Source organism: Brachyistius frenatus, unplaced genomic scaffold (assembly GCF_029030835.1).
Source record: "Brachyistius frenatus isolate BFR_SWC_R1_liver_20210118 unplaced genomic scaffold, ASM2903083v1 Contig_4, whole genome shotgun sequence".
In the NCBI taxonomy this organism is placed as follows: domain Eukaryota; kingdom Metazoa; phylum Chordata; class Actinopteri; family Embiotocidae; genus Brachyistius; species Brachyistius frenatus.
This window is the reverse complement of record NW_027210603.1, coordinates 7,771,350-7,793,774: the sequence shown is the minus strand read 5'-3', so window position 1 is coordinate 7,793,774 and position 22,425 is coordinate 7,771,350. Positions and strand designations below refer to the sequence as shown.

Genomic DNA, 22,425 nt, shown 5'->3' with positions numbered 1-22,425 from the left:
CATCCCAAAAGCAGTGCACTGGCTGTCTGGGGCCAAACCAGAAACAAAACATTTGGCTGAAACAAAGCGGAGGGAAAAAGTGTAAAACTGATGCTATCACATCAGAGGGGACATCGCTGTCTGACAACTTCTCTTAGAACGAGATACATAACTTCACGTAGTTTTTTTTAATTTTTTAATTTTTATGGATGTTACAAAAAGCCGATTGCTGCTTTTAGCAACCTAGGTTTTTTTGTTGTTGTTGTTGGTAAATGGGCTTTTAAAATAGCAAAAGCAGAAGCACACTGTTGCTGAGCGACACAATACAGATAATGTGCATTATTTAAATGAATAGTTGAATATCATGTGTAAGAGGTATTCGAGTGCTTTACTTAAGTAATTTGGAGGTATATTGTTTCCACTGGATAGGAAAAGTATGGAAAAAAAACGTGTTATTGAATCAAAAAGTAAGAAGTAACTAAAGCTGTTAGAAAAATGTAGTGGAGTAGAAGTGTATAACAGCATCAAATTTAAATACTAAAGTAAAGTACTTCGCATTTGTACTTAAGTACAGTGCTTGAGTAAATGTAATTACATTTCACCTCTGATATCATGGATATAATGTGCTCATTAGGACTCAGCCAGTCAGAGAGTTGAGGACCTCAACTATCTGACATAAGTAGCTGTTTCCACTTGTAATTGTAGTGAACTGTAAGTTAAGTAGGCCGATCATGTAACCTGATAGCCTGTAGAAAAGCAGACAGAGACACCTGCTGGACAGCAAAACAAGTAAACCACCCTGTGATTTCAGAATAAAAGTCGGGTCATATTTATGGTCAAACAACACTTTATTCACAATTACTATCAGCAATCAGGTCTATGGAAATATTTGCTAAAAAAAAAAAAAAAAAAAAAAAAAAAAAAAGATCAAAGAAGCTAACAAAAGCAGGTAGCTAAACTTCACATCAATAAGTATTACACGGTTGTGTTTTTCCTCCGGCACAGAGTAAACTATATCCATTATTGTACATGGCGTATCGCTTCACAGTGAACCCTTTAAGTGCTTTTCTGATGTAAATAAGGTAAGGACAAGCATACAAATCGCGGGCAATAAAATTTCTTGAGCTACTTTTCTTCCTATAAGTTCATTTTGTCAACTCATATCATACAATGAGGTCTGCCTCTTCAGTATTATAAAAAATATTGTAAACATTTATATTAATTGCACAACATACATTCAAATACATACTGTACTGTACAGCAAGAGTTTACTTCTGTATTGTTATCCTGTAGCACCATGTAAAGCAAGCTGAACAAACTATTTGGATACTTCTACATTGTGGTACTGACAATACAAAGGAGTAAAATGGCGTTCACTAATGACACATTCTGTCAAATATTCTGGAGGATTGTATCACTGTGACATAGTGGACACTCTAGGCCTGTTCAGGGTCATGAAGGGACCAACACTAAGGTCTGTGTATAGGGTCGAATCATTGCAGGCAAACTCCTGTCACCTTCCATCTCACAGCTGTAGAAGATGATGCTTCATAAAGGACATTCATCAGTGTTAAGATCAACTATAATACAAACGATTATGGCAAAAAGTCAGATGCAGTTGGTCGTTATAAAGTTCATATTACCTCCATGTGCAGACACGTCGGTGCAGAGAAAGAATACATGTCTTACAGTTAAGAGTGCTAATTATTTAGTTAATTAGCATGTGCCACAGGGACATCATGAGGCCATGACATCATTGTGTAGCAGCAGAGTTGACATATAACTCATCATGTTTCCAGCCGGTCCCATACAACATGAAAGAAAGCTGATTAAAGCTGATAAACTGTATATTATCTACAAGCATTACTGCGAGATAGAATGCTTCACAGACATCAAACTGCCTCACTTGATTTACAGCATCCTGTGGATGTTAACAATCCTGACAGCTGGGGGTAACAGAAGGTGTAACTGGGTGTCATGTGTTCAAAAGTAGACAGCTGTGGAATCCTTAAGCTTCCTCTCAGCCTTGGTACCTCCTCTACCTGGGCGAAGGCTACAACGAGCAGCTCTCTCAAAAATTAATCCCAGATTAGAGAAGAGTAGTATCTCAGGTTATGGTCCATCGAAGTGTGGTCAAGGTCCTTGAGTTTGCCTGCACTCCTCATTCTCCTTCCTACACTGGAGGAGGCCGATGTGGTCGGTTGTGGGATGCAGGTGGTTAACCAACCCACCCTTCCCAAATCTGCCCTCTGTGCAGGGGAAACAAACACTGTAAGTTAAATGTGCCACTTGAGGCGTTCACTGGAAACCTTGGCTCCAGTTGTGGTCTGTTCCTACTAACACTGTGAGGAAAAGTAAGAAATGACAATGACAGGACTGAAAACACAACATAGTGAGACAGCGTGACATCTGCATTGCTTTACTGAATTTGATTTGCGAGGGTAAATGAAAAAGAAGACGGTGCAGCTTTGCAATGCAGGTAAATGAGAGTTACTGTAAGTAGAGGAAAACAGAACTACAGTAAATAGGAGAGCATGCTGCTGGGTCATCTGACCAAGCTAATAAAAACTGGATGGAGACAGGAGTAGATCTTGGCTGACTACAAAGGAGCAGATGGGTTATGACAAACTCACAGCGATTTGGAGGAGGGCTTCTTCACTTTTGGCCTCTTTCGACGATGAACTGGCCTGAAGCATGCACAGCACGTATACACGCGCAGGGCCAATGCACGTGCATGGAGACAAACACACAGGTATATACACACAAAACACACGCACACACACACACACAGGTGCACACACATACATGCATGCACACAGGCCCACACGCACACACAACAAGCACACACACATACACCCCCACACGCACGGCAGAGACAAGCAATTAGGTTTCATTACAAAAAGGGAACAGCAGAAGCTGAAAATCAGGCTTGCATTCAAGCTCTCTTCGGCTTTGGCTTCTGCATGCTAAAAAGGCTTTGATCACAACAGTAAGGAACCATGGCAGTTTGAAGAGGTTCAATTTCAGAGCGACATCACTGTATTTTATATCCTCGACTCCCCAGATGACTCGCAAAGAGCAGAAACATAACCAAAACCTCACTCGGGAGGCTATAACCTCCCTGAGTTCATATTGTAACTTGAATTCCATCTGCAGTGTTTGTAAAAGTAATCAGCTGTGAGCTGTTCAGAGGAAGAAATACCTGTATTCACTGAAGTAGTTTCGCTCCTTTCCTCCTGGAAGGAAGTGGAGGCAACATTAATCTCAGGCTGAAATTGCTGGAGACGCGATAATCCATCATGTTTACCTTCGAGACTTTTTACTCACCCTTCTCCGGGTTGCATTGCTTGTGTCCCTTGCAACCTCGCAATTCCATGAGCTGTTGATGCATTGCGTTCAGAGCATTGCGGTCAAGGGTGCTGACAGCATTTATCAGCTGCAGGAATAATAAGGAATAAATGTCAGCAAGGGTTTTCGGAAACTTTGGAAAGTCTCTGGAAAACTGTACCCCCTCTGCTCACAGGAATGCACCACAAATCATGTTGTGGGATCATTTTATGGTTATTATTGGTTCGTTCAGTATATTATGCTTTTATATGTGTGTCTGTACAAATGAAATACCTGGTATGGGTCAGTGTTGATGTCAAAATACTCCAGGAAGCCAGTGGCAAATTCACAGAACAGGAAGTTGTGTGTGTCATTGATGGTCCTGAGGCACCAGTATGTATTGTTGTTGGCACTGGTGCATGCACAGAATGGACCCACTGGGGGGGAGGGTGAGTAGAGGAGGAAGGGAGGGGTGAGAGTGGAAAACAGGGGATTTCACAAGAGAGTTTCAAAATATTGTTTTTCTCATATCTGCTCTGGAAAATGGTGCCAGAAACAAAAATAGATGTTCCAAAACACTGTGAATATGTTTCTTATCACTTTCTATCAACAGCCATGTGTCATTCCTCACTTGTCCAGAAGGGGGCAGTCTGCCAGTGATGGTTGTCATGGGTGAAGCAGGTGAGGCCGGGCATGCTGCATGTGTCGTTGTTCTGGAGCCTCTTGAGGAATTTACGTAGTTTCTTTCTACGTTTCTGCTCTTTCTGCAGCCACTGAGTCTTCTGCTTGGAGGGCATTCTGATAAGAACAAAAAACATTTCACAGGATGAGACTGGATGAAGAATGCAAATGATGGATTCACAGTCAACAAGAAGGGCACTCACAGAATGCACCAATAGTCCACTCTAATATGTTATGCAAATCTGCAACTGAAATCATTAGATATGTCTGGATATATTGGCAAATTTTGACAATATTACAATCCTACAGGTTCTGGTTCTCCCCTATGAAACCACTGTCCCCTATTGTTCCAGGGTGCTGCAGCAGACAAATCCAGTTGGGTCAGTGGACCACCAAATAACCCATAACGTTTTCTGTGTGTTGTGTGCTTGTCATTCAAGGTCCACATGAGTACTTGCTGCAGGCAGTCCAGTCTCAACAGACAAGTCCAATTTCTTTCTCAGTACACCTCTGATGTTCCATAATAACTACTTGCTGTATTAAGTTTGAACTAGTACATGTACAGTGGGTACGGAAAGTATTCAGACCCCTTTCACTCTTTGTTTCATTGCAGCCATTTGCTAAAATCAAAAAAGTTCATTTTATTTCTCATTAATGTACACTCAGCAACCCATCTTGACAGAAAAAAACAAATGTAGAAATTTGTGCAAATTTATTAAAAAAGAAAAACTGAAATATCACATGGTCATAAGTATTCAGACCCTTTGCTCAGTATTGAGTAGAAGCACCCTTTTGAGCTCGTACAGCCATGCGTCTTCTTGGGAATGATGCAACAAGCTTTTCACACCTGGATTTGGGGATCCTCTGCCATTCTTCCTTGCAGATCCTCTCCAGTTCCGTCAGGTTGGATGGTGAACGTTGGTGGACAGCCATTTTCAGGTCTCTCCAGAGATGCTCAATTGGGTTTAGGTCAGGGCTCTGGCTGGGCCAGTCAAGAATGGTCACAGAGTTGTTCCGAAGCCACTCCTTTGTTATTTTAGCTGTGTGCTTAGGGTCATTGTCTTGTTGGAAGGTGGACCTTCGGCCCAGTCTGAGGTCCAGAGCACTCTGGAAGAGGTTTTATATATATATATATATATATAGATATTTAATGTACTGTATATATACTGTATGTACTGTGCATTTTATATTTTATATTTATATTTTTTTATTGCTTTTCTATTATATTATTCTATTCTATTATTATTTTATTCTATTGTTTCTATTATTGCTCCTGTATGTATGCTGCTGTGGCGAAAAAATTTCCCCTCGGGGATTAATAAAGTATACTGTATACCTACCTACCCTACCTTTTCTTCCAGGATATCTCTGTACTTGGCCGCATTCATCTTTCCTTCAATTGCAACCGGTCATCCTGTCCCTGCAGCTGAAAAACACCACGTTTCACTGTTGGGATTGTATTGGGCAGGTGATGAGCAGTGCCTGGTTTTCTCCACACATACCGCTTAGAATTAACGCCAAAAAGTTCAATCTTGGTCTCATCAGACCAGAGAATCTTATTTCTCATAGTCTGGAAGTCCTTCATGTGTTTTTTGGCAAACTCTATGCAGGCTTTCATATGTCTTGCACTGAGGAGAGGCTTCCGTCGGGCCACTCTGCCATAAAGCCCCGACTGGTGGAGGGCTGCAGTGATAGTTGACTTTGTGGAACTTTCTCCCATCTCCCTACTGCATCTCTGGAGCTCAGCCACAGTGATCTTTGGGTTCTTCTTTACCTCTCTCACCAAGGCTCTTCTCCCACGATTGCTCAGTTTGGCTGGACGGCCAGGTCTAGGAAGAGTTCTGGTCGTCCCCAACTTCTTCCATTTAAGGATTATGGAGGCCACTGTGCTCTTAGGAACCTTGAGTGCTGCAGAAATTATTTTGTAACCTTGGCCAGATCTGTGCCTTGCCACAATTCTGTCTCTGAGCTCCTTGGACAGTTCCTTCGACCTCATGATTCTCATTTGCTCTGACATGCACTGTGAGCTGTAAGGTCTTATATAGACAGGTGTGTGCCTTTCCTAATCAAGTCCAATCAGTTTAATTAAACACAGCTGGACTCCAATGAAGGCGTAGAACCATCTCAAGGAGGATCAGAAGAAATGGACAGCATGTGAGTTAAATATGAGTGTCACAGCAAAGGGTCTGAATACTTATAACCATGTGATATTTCAGTTTTTCTTTTTTAATAAATTTGCACAAATTTCTACATTTCTGTTTTTTTCTGTCAAGATGGGGTGCTGAGTGTACATTAATGAGAAATAAAATGAACTTTTTGATTTTAGCAAATGGCTGCAATGAAACAAAGAGTGAAAAATTTAAAGGGGTCTGAATACTTTCTGTACCCACTGTATATCCCAGAGGATTTCTGGTAACTGTGAATGTAGATTGGATATGGATATTTCTTGAATGGCTTATGTTTTGTCACTATTGAACTTTACTGCATTTTACTCGATTTTAAGATGTATGACATTTCTCGTAATTTTAATGAAAGTGATAAATTATTAATGGTTCCGCTCTATGACTCAGATCCACTTGGATTCTTTGGCTCATTCTACATACACACTTCCACTCCCCTTCATAAAAATCAGACCTGAAGTTTTTCCATAATAATGCCAGAAAAACAGACTGACAAACACACAAACTTCTCTGAAAAACTAAAATCCTTGGCTGAAGTAATTCATGTTAAGTTTTACCTGACCGAGTGCATCTGTCCTGCACTGATCTGGAAAGTCTCTTTATTCTTGAGGAGATAACTGAAAAGACAAGAGACAGTCGTCAAATCTGACCGACCTCTGTGTTGGTGACAATCTGGTACTGATGAATTCTCACCTGGGAGTGTTACACTGACATTCCTCTGGCCGCACTTTTTTAAGGTGACCTTTGACCTCGCGCAGGTTCTTGATTTTGGTCTGCAAAGTTTCAATCTAAATACAGCAAGAACAAACACAGAGCTCATTATATAAACCGCAGGCTACTGACAACCTGTAAAATGTATTTTATGCGTTAGATTTAAGTAAGTAAAAGTATAGAACTGCACCTCATGCTCAATGTGCAGTTTGTGGTCCTTCCAGGCTTGAAGGGACTTATAGAGGCCTCCATCACACTTCACTGTGTCATTCATAAGGATGGAGCACCTGCAGGACACAAAAACAATGTAGCATAACCAAAAACCCTCCATACACAACCTAAATTATTTAATATTTCTGGCTGTAATCTGCAGAAATGTTACACATCACACACACACACACACACACACACACACACACACACACACACACACACACATAGGTGACTTTAAGAGCAGCAAGTGGTGTGAGTTTGTTGCTGGTGGTGGGTTTGGCTGTGACTCCCATGCCACTGAACTCATCACTGTCCTCCTCATTCCCTGCTCCTCTTATCGTGTCTGTGGTCCAGCTGCTGTTCCTGGATTCCAGAGGCTGGTAGCCCTCCTCCAGGTCTACAGCATACAGGTCTCCATCCAGCTCGAATGATACAGAGCGGGCCCAGCGCTTCTTGGACACGGCCTTTGTGGATTTCATCTCTGCATAAGACGAGACAGAGGAATCTGAATAAGATGGAAAAGAAGGATGTGTTTTTGATACTGTAGGTTAGGACATGTAATGATGTACCCAAGTAAAGATCACATAGCACATACAAATATTGTTATGAACTAAAGTTTGATGCAATTAGTATATTTCATGAATAAATTACAAGCTTTTGTTACTTCCAGTGTCACTAAAGCTCACTTGTCTTCTCTAGTCTGCCACTTGATGGCAGCACTGACACATCCTTCTCATCTCATGAATACTTCAGAAACTGGCTATTTTAGTTTGAGATTAATGGCCCTGTTTGGGAAGGCTTTGTAGGCTACCGCAAGGACATCTGAAACTAAAGAACAGGTTTCTTTTCAAACAAAATCAGATCTATTATTAACCACCAGAACAATAGCACATGTTAGTGACAGGAGGAACTCACTCTTTTTGGTGAGCAGCCGCTTCCTCTTCACGATGGATGTTTTGAAGCCCACATCATCGCAGTTACAGCTGTCGGAGTTGGATGTTAGAGACAGCTGTGAGGCACCGCTGGCCATCAGAGCCTGCATACGTGGGGCATAGAGACTCGCCATGCCCTTGCACTTATACAGCCTCAGCTTGCCAGTCGGGTCCTCCACGCACTGCCACTTCTGAAAGAAAGCACAGGGAAAAAGGAATGTAAAACAGGTCTCCAGGCTTATACCACATTATAGACTTTTTTTTTTTTTTTTTTTTTTTTTTTTTACCAATTTGTTATGGGGTAATGCTTGGATTACTGTGGATAGACCTCTAATGGTGCTCTGTGGAGCCGTTAGAATGAAGGACAGATCCTCAATAATAATTCTTCGAGGATGAGTCATATTCAGATTTTTAACAAGTCAGGATGCTCTTTATAAAACCACATACACACACATGCCTTACTTGGTGCTCTTCATGTTGAAGGATTAAAAAAGACACACTGATATTGAACTGAGCCCCAAAAGTACAATGACTGCATTTTTACCCAGTAAATTGTAAACCAGATGGCAAACTATCTCCCTGCATGAGCTACATTTCATTTTGTTCTCCTGAAACTTTAATAACTTATTTTCCTTAGCCCCTGCAGGTCAACTACCTGTCCTGGCTGCTGGCAGGAGGTCTGGTACTCTGCTTTCTGGCACAGGTCCTTCACTCTCTGGTATTTTGGCAGGAAGTTCTCCTCTTGGGCCATTTCCTTCCCATCAGCTCTCTTGTGCAGAGGCTTCCTGAAAAAAACAAACAAACAAAAAAACACATTTCTTTATTCTTCAACCAACCAAAGACAAGGTGTCTGACATTGGCAGAAGACAATGCCTGGAATGAAAACATGTCCTGCAAAAAGTCAAACAATAAAACATACCCTCTCTCCACCAGGAAAGAGTCTCTCCATGTTTTACCCTTCCTGTTCAACTGGAACCTGGAAAATGAGTTCAAATAAAATACAAAAAATCCTGTCAGACCAACTGGTGATATTTGCACCAAACAAACATGCACTTTATTTTCAAATAAATGCCATCCTTGTAAGGTATGGAAAAGAAAATGGTGCTACACATTGATATTTGGATTGCAGATTTCATTATGCCCAAGCAAACACGTGAATCACCACCTCATCCTGGGTTTTGAAGTGCCATACTTCAATTACAGGCCGAGATATAGCGTAAAGAAGAGCAGAGTGTGTTCACCTATTGACTGGTCGCTCTGTGTCCAGCAGCTTGAGGATAGACTTGCCATCCATTTCTGCGGGGATATCAACACCAGCCATGTCCAGCAGAGTCGGTGCCAGGTCCACATTCAACACTATGTGAGGATTCCTGCAGGGGAACAAGAACACATTTTTCTAATAAATTTGATAGAATCATCACAGTATTACTAATCTTACACATTTATTATCAGAATATATCAGCTCCTTAGAAAAATTCCTGTCTCTTTTGTTGCAAAGTGCTCCACTATGTTCGCCAGAAAAGCAGTCTGAGTCACTCACGTGGCACCTTGCTCCACATTAGGTCCCCGTACGTAGAAGGGTACACGGATATCAAACTCATAAGGCATTGATTTGCCCTTCACCAGGCCAAACTGACCAATATGGTAGCCATGGTCTGAGGTGTAAATGAGGTACGTGTTGTCCAGTTCACCTGTCTCCACCAACATGTTGTACACCTGCAGAGGATATAACTCATTGAACACACACACAGTGTAAAAAGCTTTACTTCCTGTTTGATATTTTAAGTCTCTTGTGCCAGTTTCAAGGAAAAAGGGATTGAACAATTTACCAAGTGTGTCAGTGAATACATTACACAGTCCCAGTCAGAATAAGCACAGATCTCTCAGGACTTGAGGCTGTCAGATGAAATGTGAGCGTGTGTGTCTGCGATTAAGTGTGTATGTGTGTTGCTGTGTTTAAGCATATGTCTGTCTGTCTGCCAACCTTCTCCACACTGTCGTCCACAGACAGCAGAGTCTGCATCCTCCTGCGCTGAAGCATGTTAGTGAACTGCATGTGGACAGGCTTCATGGGTCCAGTGTAGCGGAGGATCCAGTGTTTGTCTTGGTTCGGGGCATAGTTGTAACTCGGGGTTCTGAAAAGGTAGAAGATAGAAAAGAGTGTTAAATTAAACCAAATCACAGGAACCTATGTTGCCTATTAAACATTGGATTTTCATCCTTTCTTTTACATTTAGTGGAGAAAGACTCATTGCTGTGCATATAAGTGTAGTTCAGCATACATTTCCCCTGGGATGTTTCCACAGTCTATAGCTCTATAGTCACATTGTGCCTTCACAGCAATATTCCCTGCCTGTGTCGGTTGATGTCTCCAATCCAATACTTCCCAAAGTAGCCAGAAAACTGTTTATGCAATGTTCAACTGGAAGTTACATAAACCAGGTAAAATGTTGCGATCAATAGGCCTGCACACAGTGCTCAGAGCTTGATCAATATTTAACTCCAAGCCATATGGAGCTTTAATTATTTGAGAATAAAACCAGTTAAAAAGCTAATGAGATCCAAGAAGAGAATATTTTTGTTTCAAGTGGATCAATTTGACTTTCTAGAAATGTTAATGTCTCACAGTTTAGTCTGCAGTGGAAACTTCAATGTAGTGTAAAGATGGGCCTGTGAGGTGCCAAGGTGAGAAGAAGGTTTATCACCAGAGGAGTGCAGAACTTTTATTGCCCTGCTCTCTTCGTGTGGTTGATATGGACAGAGGCAGATGGAGAGAGAAAAATGACCAGAGAAGACGCTCTCAGAAAACACCACCCGAGGGAGAGCAAATTTATGGAGGAAGAGCAATTAAAAGTTTGCACAAAGACACTGGGGCTGAATTTTCAGAATATTCTGTGTGTAAAGCCTGTGTGGCACAGGTTAATGATGCTGGAGGGATTAGATGAAGCAGGAGGAGGGTGTGAGTGGGTTGGAGGGAGGGGGTAGAGACTGCAGTCTCATTACTGGCCTTAGATACATCTCAAGGGGCTAATAGCAGGGTTGCCATTAGCCAGCAGCACTGCACAGCTAGTCAGAGGCATGGTGGGTCAGAAAGACAAAGGCTGAAGTGTTACGTAGATGTGTATGTATGTATGTGTGTGTGTGTGCGTGCGTGCGTGCGTGTGTGTGTGTGTGTGTGTGTGTGTGTGCGCGCGCAAACTCATAAATCATGAACTATGCATTAAACATACAACTCTCGTGCAACTCTTTAATCATGGCTAATAAAATGGTGCAAATTAGCAGGGCTCATTATCATGGCAACACTAATGTGCACAACACATGAGCCAAGTAAACTGGAGCAAAACACTGACTGTATAAGGAGAGGCCTCAGCTGCCAACAGCATACTGCAGGCAGAGGAAGATCAGATCGAGCTGAGATTATGGAATTTGTGTCACTCTGGGTCAAATGAAAGGAAGAATGAATGTGTGGATGACTCATATGTGAGCAAATAGATGTGGTTGTGAAAATGTAGATATGTAACCTTGTGCTTGTCAACTTTGGCCCAATGAAAGCTAACAAGTTTACATCAAATGGGCAAAAGCAGTCCTGTTCAAACAGTTTGCAATTATTTGTGCACAAATTATCATAGAAGATCCTGCAATAATCTGAGGGGTCACAGCTTGGTAGATCATCAAGTTTGGTTTTGCATTTTGCTTGTTCTTTTCCTTACATGTGCTGTGATGCGTTGGGGAAGGCAGAGCTGTACTGCGGGGCGGAGTCCTCTGGACCATGAGGTGCTACATGGCTCAGGACCATCATCACAGGCCGGTGAGGGTACATCTTCTTGGACACGCGGAAGTAGTTGATGCTGTCATTGGTAATGATGTCTGTCAGGTAGTCCTGTGGAGGGAGAAGACGTTGTCCATCAGGCACTCAGTGAGTGACAGAAAGAGTGAAAGAGCAGATGTCAAAGCCTCTAATACTGTTGTGGGTCAGTGTCGCATACTGAGAGTCGAAGCCAAGCATTACTGACTGAGGTAAAGACAGTCAAGGGATTTGAGATGAATTATTTAACCTTTGAACCCTTCATTTTATTAATTTCCTAAAATTTTTAAGTTAAATTTTCACATCGTATTAGGTGGCTTAAACCAAGGAGAATAGCTGTTTTCATCTGATAAAATGGAAACGCTCAAAATGTTTTGTAGCCTTTATGACATTATACACATTTCACTGAGGTATTCTGTATACGTATATTTCTGAAAATGCTTTAGAATTATAAATATGGTGAGGAGAAGAAAAAGAACGGAAACATAAAGCTCGTTAAAAGGAAAAAAAGGTCATTTAAGTTTATAAATAATAAAAATCTAGTAGCTAATTATAGGTAAGATATAGTTCCTTTTTGAGATACCTATATCTCTCATATTGTGCTTAACTTTTACTTGCATCATGCAAAGTATTATTCTGCTTGACATGTGTGGGAGAGAGAGGAGTGCATCAATACCTTTGAGTAGTCACTGCTGTGTTTCTCTCGCACTCCGTTTCTACAGAGGGTGTAGTTGTAGAAGCGCGAGTTTTTCACTAATGCTACCCATTCCTTCCAGCCAGGGGGCACGTAGGAGCCGTTGTACTCATTCAGATACTTTCCAAAAAAGGCTGAGTGTGGAACAGGTGAGCAGTGTGTTAATGTTGTTCTCTAGCATCAATTTATCAGTGAATCTCTCAACTTAAAGTGCATTTTTGAGGCTACAGGGTTGGACTTGGCAGCGCTCACCTGTCCTGTAGCCAGAGCTGTTGAGGTGCACCGCAAAGGTGTGCGGCTCATGGTGGGCCTGCCACGAGGGTGAGGAGCAGTTCTCGTTGTTGGTGTAAGTGTGGTGGTTGTGCACATACTTCCCCGTCAGGATGGAGGAGCGGGACGGGCAGCACATGGGCGTGGTGGAGAAAGCGTTTGAAAAATGTGTACCACCCTTTTCCATGATGCGCCGAGTTTTGTTCATGGCCTGCATTGAGCCTGGAAGAAAACAGTGGGACAGGGAGAGAGGGGGGGAGTTTATATGAGGGGATAGGAGGGTAAGAGGAGATTCAAAGGCCAACGATTGAAATGAAAAGGACCCAGGGGCATATAAAGCAGTTGGAGAGTAAAAAAAGAGCGAGAGATTAAGGAAAACATCGGGTGAGGAGTGAAAAATATAAATATTCGGCATGAGGGGGTAAAACCATTATGGACACGGTAAGAGAAAACGAAGGGGGTAAATTTAACGAGGGAATAAATCTTTTTGGTAAAGTGTAACCCATTTGGATTCCTGTGTACTAAAAGCTTTTCAGACTGATGGTGATTGTTTGGGGAAACAGATGCTTGACCATAAATTCCTGCTTTTCAATGGGAGTCTTCTCACCAGCGATCACAGGAGGACAAAGGATGTCACCGAGGCCATTATGCAGCCACTCCAGTCCAATACGCCGCTAAAGGACTTAAGCGGGTAGGGAGATGGCCAGGGTTTGGCAACCAGACAATGGAAGCCATAGGCCGCCCTCATTTCATGCCAGCAACAGAGGAGTTGGCAAGGGGAACACATGACTTTGAGTGGGCCAGTTGTTACGGTGCCAGGAGGCAGAATTAGGCTGAATTTCCCTTGCTGATGCTGTTGGATACACATGGACAGAATAGTCATACCCATGGGACAGGGGGACAAAGCAAATAGAGAGGGACAGATGCACAACCACACAGTAAACACACACACACAAACAGAGAGGGACAGATGCACAACCACACAGTAAACACACACACAGCTGAGGATTAATGAAGGAAACCATCTTACCAAGTTCTATGTCCTGATCATCAGTGAGAATGAGAATGACGTTGGGTCGGATGTTGCGGACGTGCCGATCCCTCTGCAACCGAGACCTGAGGCGATGCCCCGACAGGTAGCCAGAGCCCTGGGCCTCAGGAAGGACTCCCAGCAGCACAAGGAACAGAAGAAGAGGGAGAGGGGCGGGGAGCCCCCACCCTGCCATTACGCTATCCTGCAGTCACCTCCTCAGTCCTTCCTTCAACACAGAGGCGTCTCAGCTCCCTCACTCGGCCTGAGAAACAAGACACAAGTGGTGACTGATAAGAATAAAATATACAAACACAAACACACAAACACACACACACACACACACACACACACACACACGGACACACTCAATACACATTGAAAACAGTAGATGCGATCCTTACACAGCCATTACAGGGTGCTCTTCTGTACAAAGCACACGTTTGGGCTGAGCTCAGCTCGTTAATCAATCATTAATGATGCATTAGAGTGGTGTCATTGGCTGGTTGTAATGATCTCTGGTGATGAGCACATGGCTGCCAGGCTGGGGCTAATGGGCCTGGGCCCGTGCCAGCTCAGGCCTCACCTCCCCCTGAGAGGGTTAGGGTGGATATAAGGGATGTGGGGAGGTGGGGTAGTGGGGGGCAGAGGTGAAGGAGAGAGAGGATGAGAGGAGGAAAATGAAGACAGGGGTCAGTGAGCAGGGTGACAATGTGAAGGGGGAAAAAAACTCAAAAGAAAATGCTGACTTGAAACGATACCAAGTCCAGACGCAGTGTGTAACAGTGAAAATAAAGGAAGGGGAAAAAACATTATCATGTGGCAACATCATTAAAAACAAACAGCTTCTAGAAGTACAGAAAATTACACATTCTGATCCCTGTGTAAGTTCAACATAACAATTAGAGCCAAATACATGTTAAATAGAGCTTTGTCTTCATTAATCTCTACATGCAGTTTGCTTAAATTACATTTCAATCCTATTAGGTCTTTCATAACTCTTCCTCATTAACAATATATCCCCTCTGAGTTTTACCATGGCAACCATTGGTAATGCTGTCCTGAAAATACACAGCAGTAGTTACCTGATTTTCCAGTGGAAAACAAAATCTACAATTATTATGAAAACTCCAGGAACAATGACTGCGGGAACTGACCGTAGAATCAAGAGCACTATCATGAATTTAGATAAATTATTTGTTGTTCCCCCATGTTCATTTAAAGCTCCCAAGATAAAGCAAAAACCTGTCGTATAAATGTGTCCTACTGCAGAGACTATTATTTCCATCGAATGTCCATTTAACATGCAACAACACATTTTGTAAAAATGGATTAACGGCATATTATTCAATTGATATTTAAGGTCAAAATGGAAATACTGAAATACTGTGCCTAATTTATAATGACACGTAATCAGAGCAGGCACACACCCCAGCGACCGGAATTATAAACAGGCAGCAGCATCCGAGTGCCCACTGAGATGCTCCACTGTCATGGAAAGGTGGGTGTTTGTGTGTTTGCGAGTCCACACGGAGTTAGTGGCCAGAGCAATCCGCGTTTGAAGATGAACACAATAACAACAACACAACGGCAAGCTCCGTCTTTTGGGACCGCAACTCTACTCCAACAACAACCCGACTGGAATACAGCTCAACATGGGGATAAGCAGGAACAAATGAACAGAAACGCAACTGCAACTGTGTCTGGATGCAGACATACACAACTGATACACTTACCGAAGACAGAATGAAGCCCTAAAATGCACACATCTAAAATGTATTACATATTTAAGGAAGAGTGAATTTAGTTCTGTTAATCTGTATTTCTATACAGCAGTGGTGGCAAGCGTGAGCTGAATGTGTGAGAGCTCCTGTCTAACACAAACATATCCTGCTCTTTGCTGATCTAGTTGTCCAGATTGTGCTCATTAAGGTCTTCCCATCACACAAACACCCACACATGTCCTCCTTCCCCCACCTAGTTTTGCATTGCACAAAATGCACACCTACACATGCAAATACACACCATGAGCATGTGAATATGTGCATACACGCACAAATAAAATTTATAGGACCAGCTGTGTTTGCTCTGGTTTCCTACTCCCAGAGCATGTGCTTCTTCCCTGGAGGAACGTATGAGCTCTGACCTGGGGCGCTGAGCTGTTTGAAATTGTCCTTGCTCCTTTCTCATGTTCTCTCCCTGCCTGCATCCCTCTGTCATTTCTGGCTTGGGATGAAAACAAGGCACCAGCCACAAGGAAATCCACAAGAACAAAAAAAAAACCTGCTGAAAGAACACACATTTAATCAGCTCTGGCTGCTTTCAGTTGTGAGTACCTCATCACCAAAATGGATTCCAGGACATCTACAGTGAATAAAGAATAGGTTCAGTGTTCTGAAATTAAGCTCATCCTCCGCAATGGCTCCTCTTTTAGAGTGGTTTGTGGTACGGAAGGTAGCGCACTCGCCTTTGATAGTTGTTTATCTGTTCAAAAAGCTGATGTGGGCAAAACCCATTAGGCAAGAAAACAAAATATAGGAGTGACTTTCACGCTGATCTATCAATAGCCAAGTATGTAAATGTTGTGTTATTGTCATGCTACGATGGTGGATATTTCCTGACATTACTCCCATGAGGCCTCCTCTTTCCCCTGATGCTGAGGACTAATTGGATTTTCAGGCTTTTATCAGCTCAAACTGACACATGCAGTTCTTTCTTTCCGGATTGCTCTCTCCCTCTCTTTTATCTGCCTGTATTGTTTATCTCTCTGGGTGGCAGACACTATATGAAACCACAAAGAGAAAAGAAGATGAAACCACAACATCCAAACGAACAAAAGCCATTATACCTTGAACATATATAGAAAAATCGAGATGGACAACGGTTAGAAAACTGCAGTACATAGACAAGCTGTTCTCACTCTCCAACAACATGAACAACGTGATTCATAATGCAAGGCAAGCCATGTTGTTTCTGTAAACCGGGAAGATTTAGAGCTCGTTTTCCTGACAGAGCTCTGCCCACATCAGCTCTTTGCACTAAGTGAATTGCAAAAAGACAATGCTGATTCAGCCCGATAAGAGAGAATGAAAGGGGAAGATTTTGCCATTTAGACAGAAGCACAAGACAACATGAGTAAATATAACTCTCAGCAAAACTCATTAAAGTCTGGGGGCTTGGAGAGGCAGGCTGTGGGAGCAAGTGAGCAGAATATGAGATCATAGAGCATAAGCTTCTAAAAGCATGTATAAGGAACAAGGATCATCTAAGGTTATACTAATGCCAAGTGATGCCTGGAAGTCAGAACAGAGAAGGAAAGTTTTGCTTTTCAGTCAGTTGCTTGTAAAGAGGCTCTGAGAAACAGCAGCACTGCATCACCAGATAAAAACTTAATGCTGCGCATCTTTTATTGATAACACTGAATTATAAATGTAGTGACAACAGAGCTGGCCATGTCACAGCATGGGCATGATGGTAAGACAGTGGCAAGAGTGGAGGAATAAAAACACACCCTAGATCGACAGACAGATATGTTACACTGCCCAGCAACACACATCTGTGCTTTAAGTACCACAGCTCACTGTAGGCACTGAGGTATCTGAGAGAGCACTTGATAAATCTTCCAAAGACTTTGCAGAGGCGTTAATGTACTTTTTCCCTATAAATAAAATACCTTGGGCTTTAAAACAGGAATAAAGTCTGATTCATCCAATCTGCAGCCCCCTGAGAAGGCACAAAATATGAGAAAACCAAGGGAAAAAACAGACATTTATTACAAATTGAAGAAGGACGAGTCATAGCGTACACTTGCAGTTTAATCAGCTGTGTCTCATAATGCATATGAAATATGGAGGCGAAAACTCACAAGCTTAAAGCCAGACTCCTGGATTCTCTATCACGAATGTTCTGAGACAGAAAAAGATTGAGAGAAAAAGACAGAGAAAGTGTGAGAAGGAAAAAAAACCCTCTAGGCATACAGTCTGGAGAGAACAAAGACCAAGTACCTCCATTGCAGATGGATTTTTACAAAACATGAAACTAGACTCACAGACCAAGGCATCCATACAAAATAGAACAGAATAAAAGAGAATACAGAAGCAGAGAACCACTATATCTCTGCATCGTTCTTGACACAGGAATTCGCCGTCCACCATATTCAAGTGCTGAAACCCATAAAGGAAGTGGCCAGGAAGGTTTAAATAGACTCATCCAGTGCTGAATGTGGTCTGCTGCAACACTATGAAGCCAATCCCTTTGGTCATAATTGAGGCTGGCAGGGCTTTGCTAATGTGTGACTTTGTTCCCACTGGCCTGCCTAGCTCTGAACAGAATGTGCAAAATCCCCAAGGACCCTTGAATTTACCAACAAAAGTTGGTATTCAGATGCAAATTCTGCAATGGCATGCATCTATATGAGAGTAACTTTCTCTCAGACAAGTTTGTGTGCATGTGTGCATGTGTGTGTGTTGGTGGAAAGAGGGGTTTGCAATTCTCAATACAGTATGGAATGCCTTTTTCATGATAATAAGAAGCCATGGTTTGTTGCCATCCCTCATCTATCATTCTCTGTTCACAAATCTCTGCATCACCACCAGATTCAAGAAAATCTGAATCAGCAGCAAAATCTTTACTCTCAATCAAGCTTGTCAATCTCAGATAAATGACAATGACATACATTCAAAAATGACATATGAGCATTTTTGCTCATTTTCCCCGACAGCTGAGGTATGATTAAACCTGAGATATCTGGCTTTTGGGCATCTTGGGGGAGCAGAAGCAATTGTGAGCACAGTACTGACATGTCAGTGACCTGGGCTTATTTACGTGTCAGGCAGTTACATAGCAGCATTATTTTTCATTTGTAGTCATGCTTAAGACCCACTGATGCGTGCCGGCAGCCCAATCTGTTCTGCACCTGTGCAAAAGTAGGCACATGCATAGAATCTTTTATGCCACGGTCCGTTCTGTCGCACGCTGGTTTTATTTTATTTCTTATGTTGCTTTGATTCTCACAAGGGACATAAGATTGAGCTGTCTCATGCTGGGTTCTACGCTTCTAGCAAAATTTAGAGAGCCAGAAAATAACACCATTATTGGAAAAGGTTGCGTGAAACAAAGTCAAAGAAAAGAAATAAGTGTGTCCTAAAAAGGATGGCTCAGTCTCTATTATCCAGGATAATATTTATTCACCGCAGGTAGCCTAAATGGATGTGTGTAAGGTGACAAGGAGCCATCTTTTGCCTTGTGTCATCGTGTTCCTTTAATTTTTGCATTTCATTTTTACATTTTAAATCAATTTTAGTAAAACAAGCACAGTTGTGCAAGATCAGTTATGAAGCCACATGAAAAATGAAACAGGCGTTAACAGGCGTCGGCTCAAACGTCCTCTCGGCTGACAGCTGTAAAGTGTTTCAACACTGTGACTTGTTTACACATTAGAAATCAGGCAGGAATATGTGTTTTTGTTTGTGCAGGTGCATGCATGTGCAGAGTGGATTGGGCAGCCAGCAGAGATCAGCCACTGACAGTAACTCAGTTTTTAGTCCTTTATATCTGTTTTCAGTCTTGACTTGACCTGAAATTGCATTTAAACTCTGTATAGCTGAGGGCATCTACAGATTCAAGGGGATAATTCTCTGTAAAGTAATCACCAAAAGTGGCCACTTTCACTTTATCACACTGTTCTCAAATTGTTATTTGATGCATTATCATTATAAAACACATTGACACGCTATATTTGGGCAGCCAAAATTACACGAGTAAGGTTAAGGCAAGATTTTGGTCATGAAAAATAAAGTACTGCAATGGTACAGTTGAGGTGAAGCACTTGGTGAAGCTTAGGGAAAGACTGACATCCTGGCAAAACGATACCAATGTGAGCTGTTGGTAAGAGGCTTTCTGGAATCAAATCTTTTGTGTGCATATCCTCTATCTCAAAACCAACTCCTTTACTTTTCCCTGTGCTGTAGGAACATTCCTGCTTTGGTACTGAATGTAAACATGAGGAGCTTTAAGCAGTTTCAATGCTGTCGTTTCTTTGGAGGACAATCTTGCTATGACAAGTGCTTTAAGCGTCTGTGCGCTGCTGCATCCCAGATCATCTTTTGAACCAGTGACCTCTAAATTAACGGCTTCTCCGTTATTAATGTTGGTGTGAGGACATCTTAAAACAATGACAATGCTTGAATAGGCCGGCGTAGTCCGTCCAAACTCAGTGTCTGGCTGATAATCCTGAAATCATATTCAATAACTCTACAACTGCTCTTTGGTTGAAAATAGCGCCGGCACATTCTTTTGACAAATGTGCCTTTACTTCCTAATAACTAACTTTAATAGTTGAGAATGACAAGAGATAATGCTATGCTGATCCCATTCACCGAGAAGATTTAATTTAGATTTCCCCCAGGTTCCGATAAGCTTGGCACTCTGCAGACATTTTAAAATGAAAGTCAGAACCTGCACAGCAATTTTCTGTTCGAATACGCACACACAAAAGAGGTGGTTAGACTTTAAAAATTTGAAAATGAGATTTGTGCTGTGATGAAGTGACTCAGGTGTGGAATATTTCTTTCTGCCGTTGCTGTTAAGCTGTTTGCCTCGACATTTGTGATTATTTTCTTGTTTATACATAATATTGTCCTCTAACCTTTAATATCATGTGAAATGTGCTGCCCAGACAGTGAAATATTAATGTGTGTAATTTTAGCGCTTAACACATCATTAATCCTGCAGTAAGTCTGTTGCTCTGAGAGAAGGGGTGACGTGTTCTGGCTGGAAATGTCTCTCTCTCTCTCACACACACATGCACACACCATGAGCATGTTTATGAATTTTTTCCAGCAATGAAACAATGTTTTTTTTTCCTTTGCATAGGATGCTACACAATAATTATATTTTAGCAGGTCAATACATTAACTGGAACTTGACTGGTCTGCACAGATCTCAGACCTCAACCCAATGACCCAAACACCTCCAGGATGACTTGGAGTATGGTGTCGCAAGCCACGCCTTATCAGTGACTGACCTCATGCTGTGAAGTCAGGCTGCAAACGCTCATGGAAAGTCTTCACAGAAGAGTGGAAGCTGGTGAGGCAGCACGCCAATGTTTTTAGAAGGAGACATTCAATCTGGGTGTCATTTTGGGGTGTTCAAATGTTGGCCATGTGGTGTTCCTTGAAATTTAGATTTTTAGGATTAATTTATAATATATTATAAATAATAATTATGAGGTTGTATAGACGTGAAAGTAAAATGGAAGCAAGGAAGTAAATGAATAAATTGATCAATTATAAATGCAAAAACAGACACTGAGAAACAGTCCTCAGTCATTACGTTCTGGTAGTCACGCTATACTTGCTCACAGAGTAAGAGCTCGGTCCACGCCCAGACACAAGGGAGCAAATCATCTCCATCTCCGCAACTCCATAATCCACTGGGCCCATTATCTTTTAAATGATTTCAACGCACAAGGAAGAAAGTGACAGGATGCCAGGTGAATAGTTTGGGGGAAAAAATAAGAGGCTGAGGAAGAGAGAGAGACAGAGAGAGAGGGAACGAGAGAGAGAGGTAGGAAAAGAAAGAGACTGTATGATTGTGTCAGTTCAGACAAAAGGCCCAGTCATGATGTGTTCTCACTGGAGAACAAAGAGCTCTGACAGACTCCCTGTGTCTGCTCTGTTGACTATAAATGTGTACACACACACACACACACACACACACACACACACACACACACACACACACACACACACACACACACACACACACACACACACACACACACACACACACACACACACACACACACACGTAGGCAGAACGACAGACAGACAGACACACAAGCACATCCACACTCTGCATATCACACTTCAAACTTCTCTCTCCAACAAGAGGACATTAAAGAAGAGAACAACAGTTCGGTTAATTATCTTTGAATCTGGAGGAAATGAACAGCATCATATTGTATTGTTCACAAATTGTTTGGCCCAGCCGGCACTAGTGGGACATCACACCGCTACTGTCTGCCTTTTTGTCTCCTAAAGGTTTAACAAACTAACTCATGAAGATATTCTGCATAATGAGATTGGACTGGAGCCACATCATAAATAACAATGTGAAAACCTGCTGCAGTGAGGACTTTTTGGTGACTGAATTCTGTCTTGATCTCTTCAGAAGCCGGTTTTCCCTTTCATTCTCACACGTCCACTTTGCGCTTGCTTTCTGTTGCCAGCAGCAACCGGGTGGTATGTACGGCTAGCGTGGTGGTCTGGAGGTTTTTTTTAGAGGGCTTCAGTCAGGGTCTACAGCAGGGTCACAGCATTCACCCCTCCTCCCCTGTGGTACGCTCCATGAGAGCCCAAAGAGAACACGGAGGTGTTAGAGAAAACACAAACAGAGCCCCGATTGTCCCAGCCTGGGGTTCAACCCCCCGTAGCCCCACCTCTAGGGGTTTAAGATTGAGAGAATGAGCAACTGTCAATGGTGTTTTGTAAATACGTAGCTGTTTTCACTTCAGATGGGTTTATTCAGATGTCGGAGGGAAATACGCCTGCTTTGCAGTCTGCGAGTGTCCTTGCCTTTCCTGTCCCATTCAGGTTTGTATG

General features: G+C 42.3%; 1 protein-coding gene across 6 annotated transcripts in view; it reads right to left on the bottom strand.

The window, feature by feature from the left end:
• Positions 1–889: 889 nt before the first annotated feature.
• sulf2a (sulfatase 2a) overlaps positions 890–22,425 on the bottom strand; it is a 48,879-nt gene continuing 27,343 nt past the window's right edge. For 3 of the 6 annotated variants that reach the window (XM_069713576.1, XM_069713558.1, XM_069713568.1), the window contains 20 exons: positions 13,823–14,087; positions 12,775–13,014; positions 12,505–12,656; positions 11,734–11,903; positions 10,008–10,158; positions 9,564–9,739; positions 9,265–9,393; positions 8,943–8,999; positions 8,679–8,808; positions 8,007–8,214; positions 7,314–7,596; positions 7,069–7,165; positions 6,861–6,955; positions 6,725–6,784; positions 3,938–4,104; positions 3,601–3,743; positions 3,307–3,415; positions 3,182–3,215; positions 2,613–2,666; positions 890–2,228 (listed from right to left, as the gene is read on the bottom strand). In XM_069713576.1, the coding sequence (XP_069569677.1) occupies positions 2,198–2,228; positions 2,613–2,666; positions 3,182–3,215; positions 3,307–3,415; positions 3,601–3,743; positions 3,938–4,104; positions 6,725–6,784; positions 6,861–6,955; positions 7,069–7,165; positions 7,314–7,596; positions 8,007–8,214; positions 8,679–8,808; positions 8,943–8,999; positions 9,265–9,393; positions 9,564–9,739; positions 10,008–10,158; positions 11,734–11,903; positions 12,505–12,656; positions 12,775–13,014; positions 13,823–14,018 (2,682 nt within the window). In that variant the 5' untranslated portion in view covers positions 14,019–14,087 and the 3' untranslated portion in view covers positions 890–2,197. The remainder of the gene's footprint in view (positions 2,229–2,612; positions 2,667–3,181; positions 3,216–3,306; positions 3,416–3,600; positions 3,744–3,937; positions 4,105–6,724; positions 6,785–6,860; positions 6,956–7,068; positions 7,166–7,313; positions 7,597–8,006; positions 8,215–8,678; positions 8,809–8,942; positions 9,000–9,264; positions 9,394–9,563; positions 9,740–10,007; positions 10,159–11,733; positions 11,904–12,504; positions 12,657–12,774; positions 13,015–13,822; positions 14,088–22,425) is intronic. The other 3 variants (XM_069713583.1, XM_069713593.1, XM_069713601.1) reach the window with 3 other exon arrangements.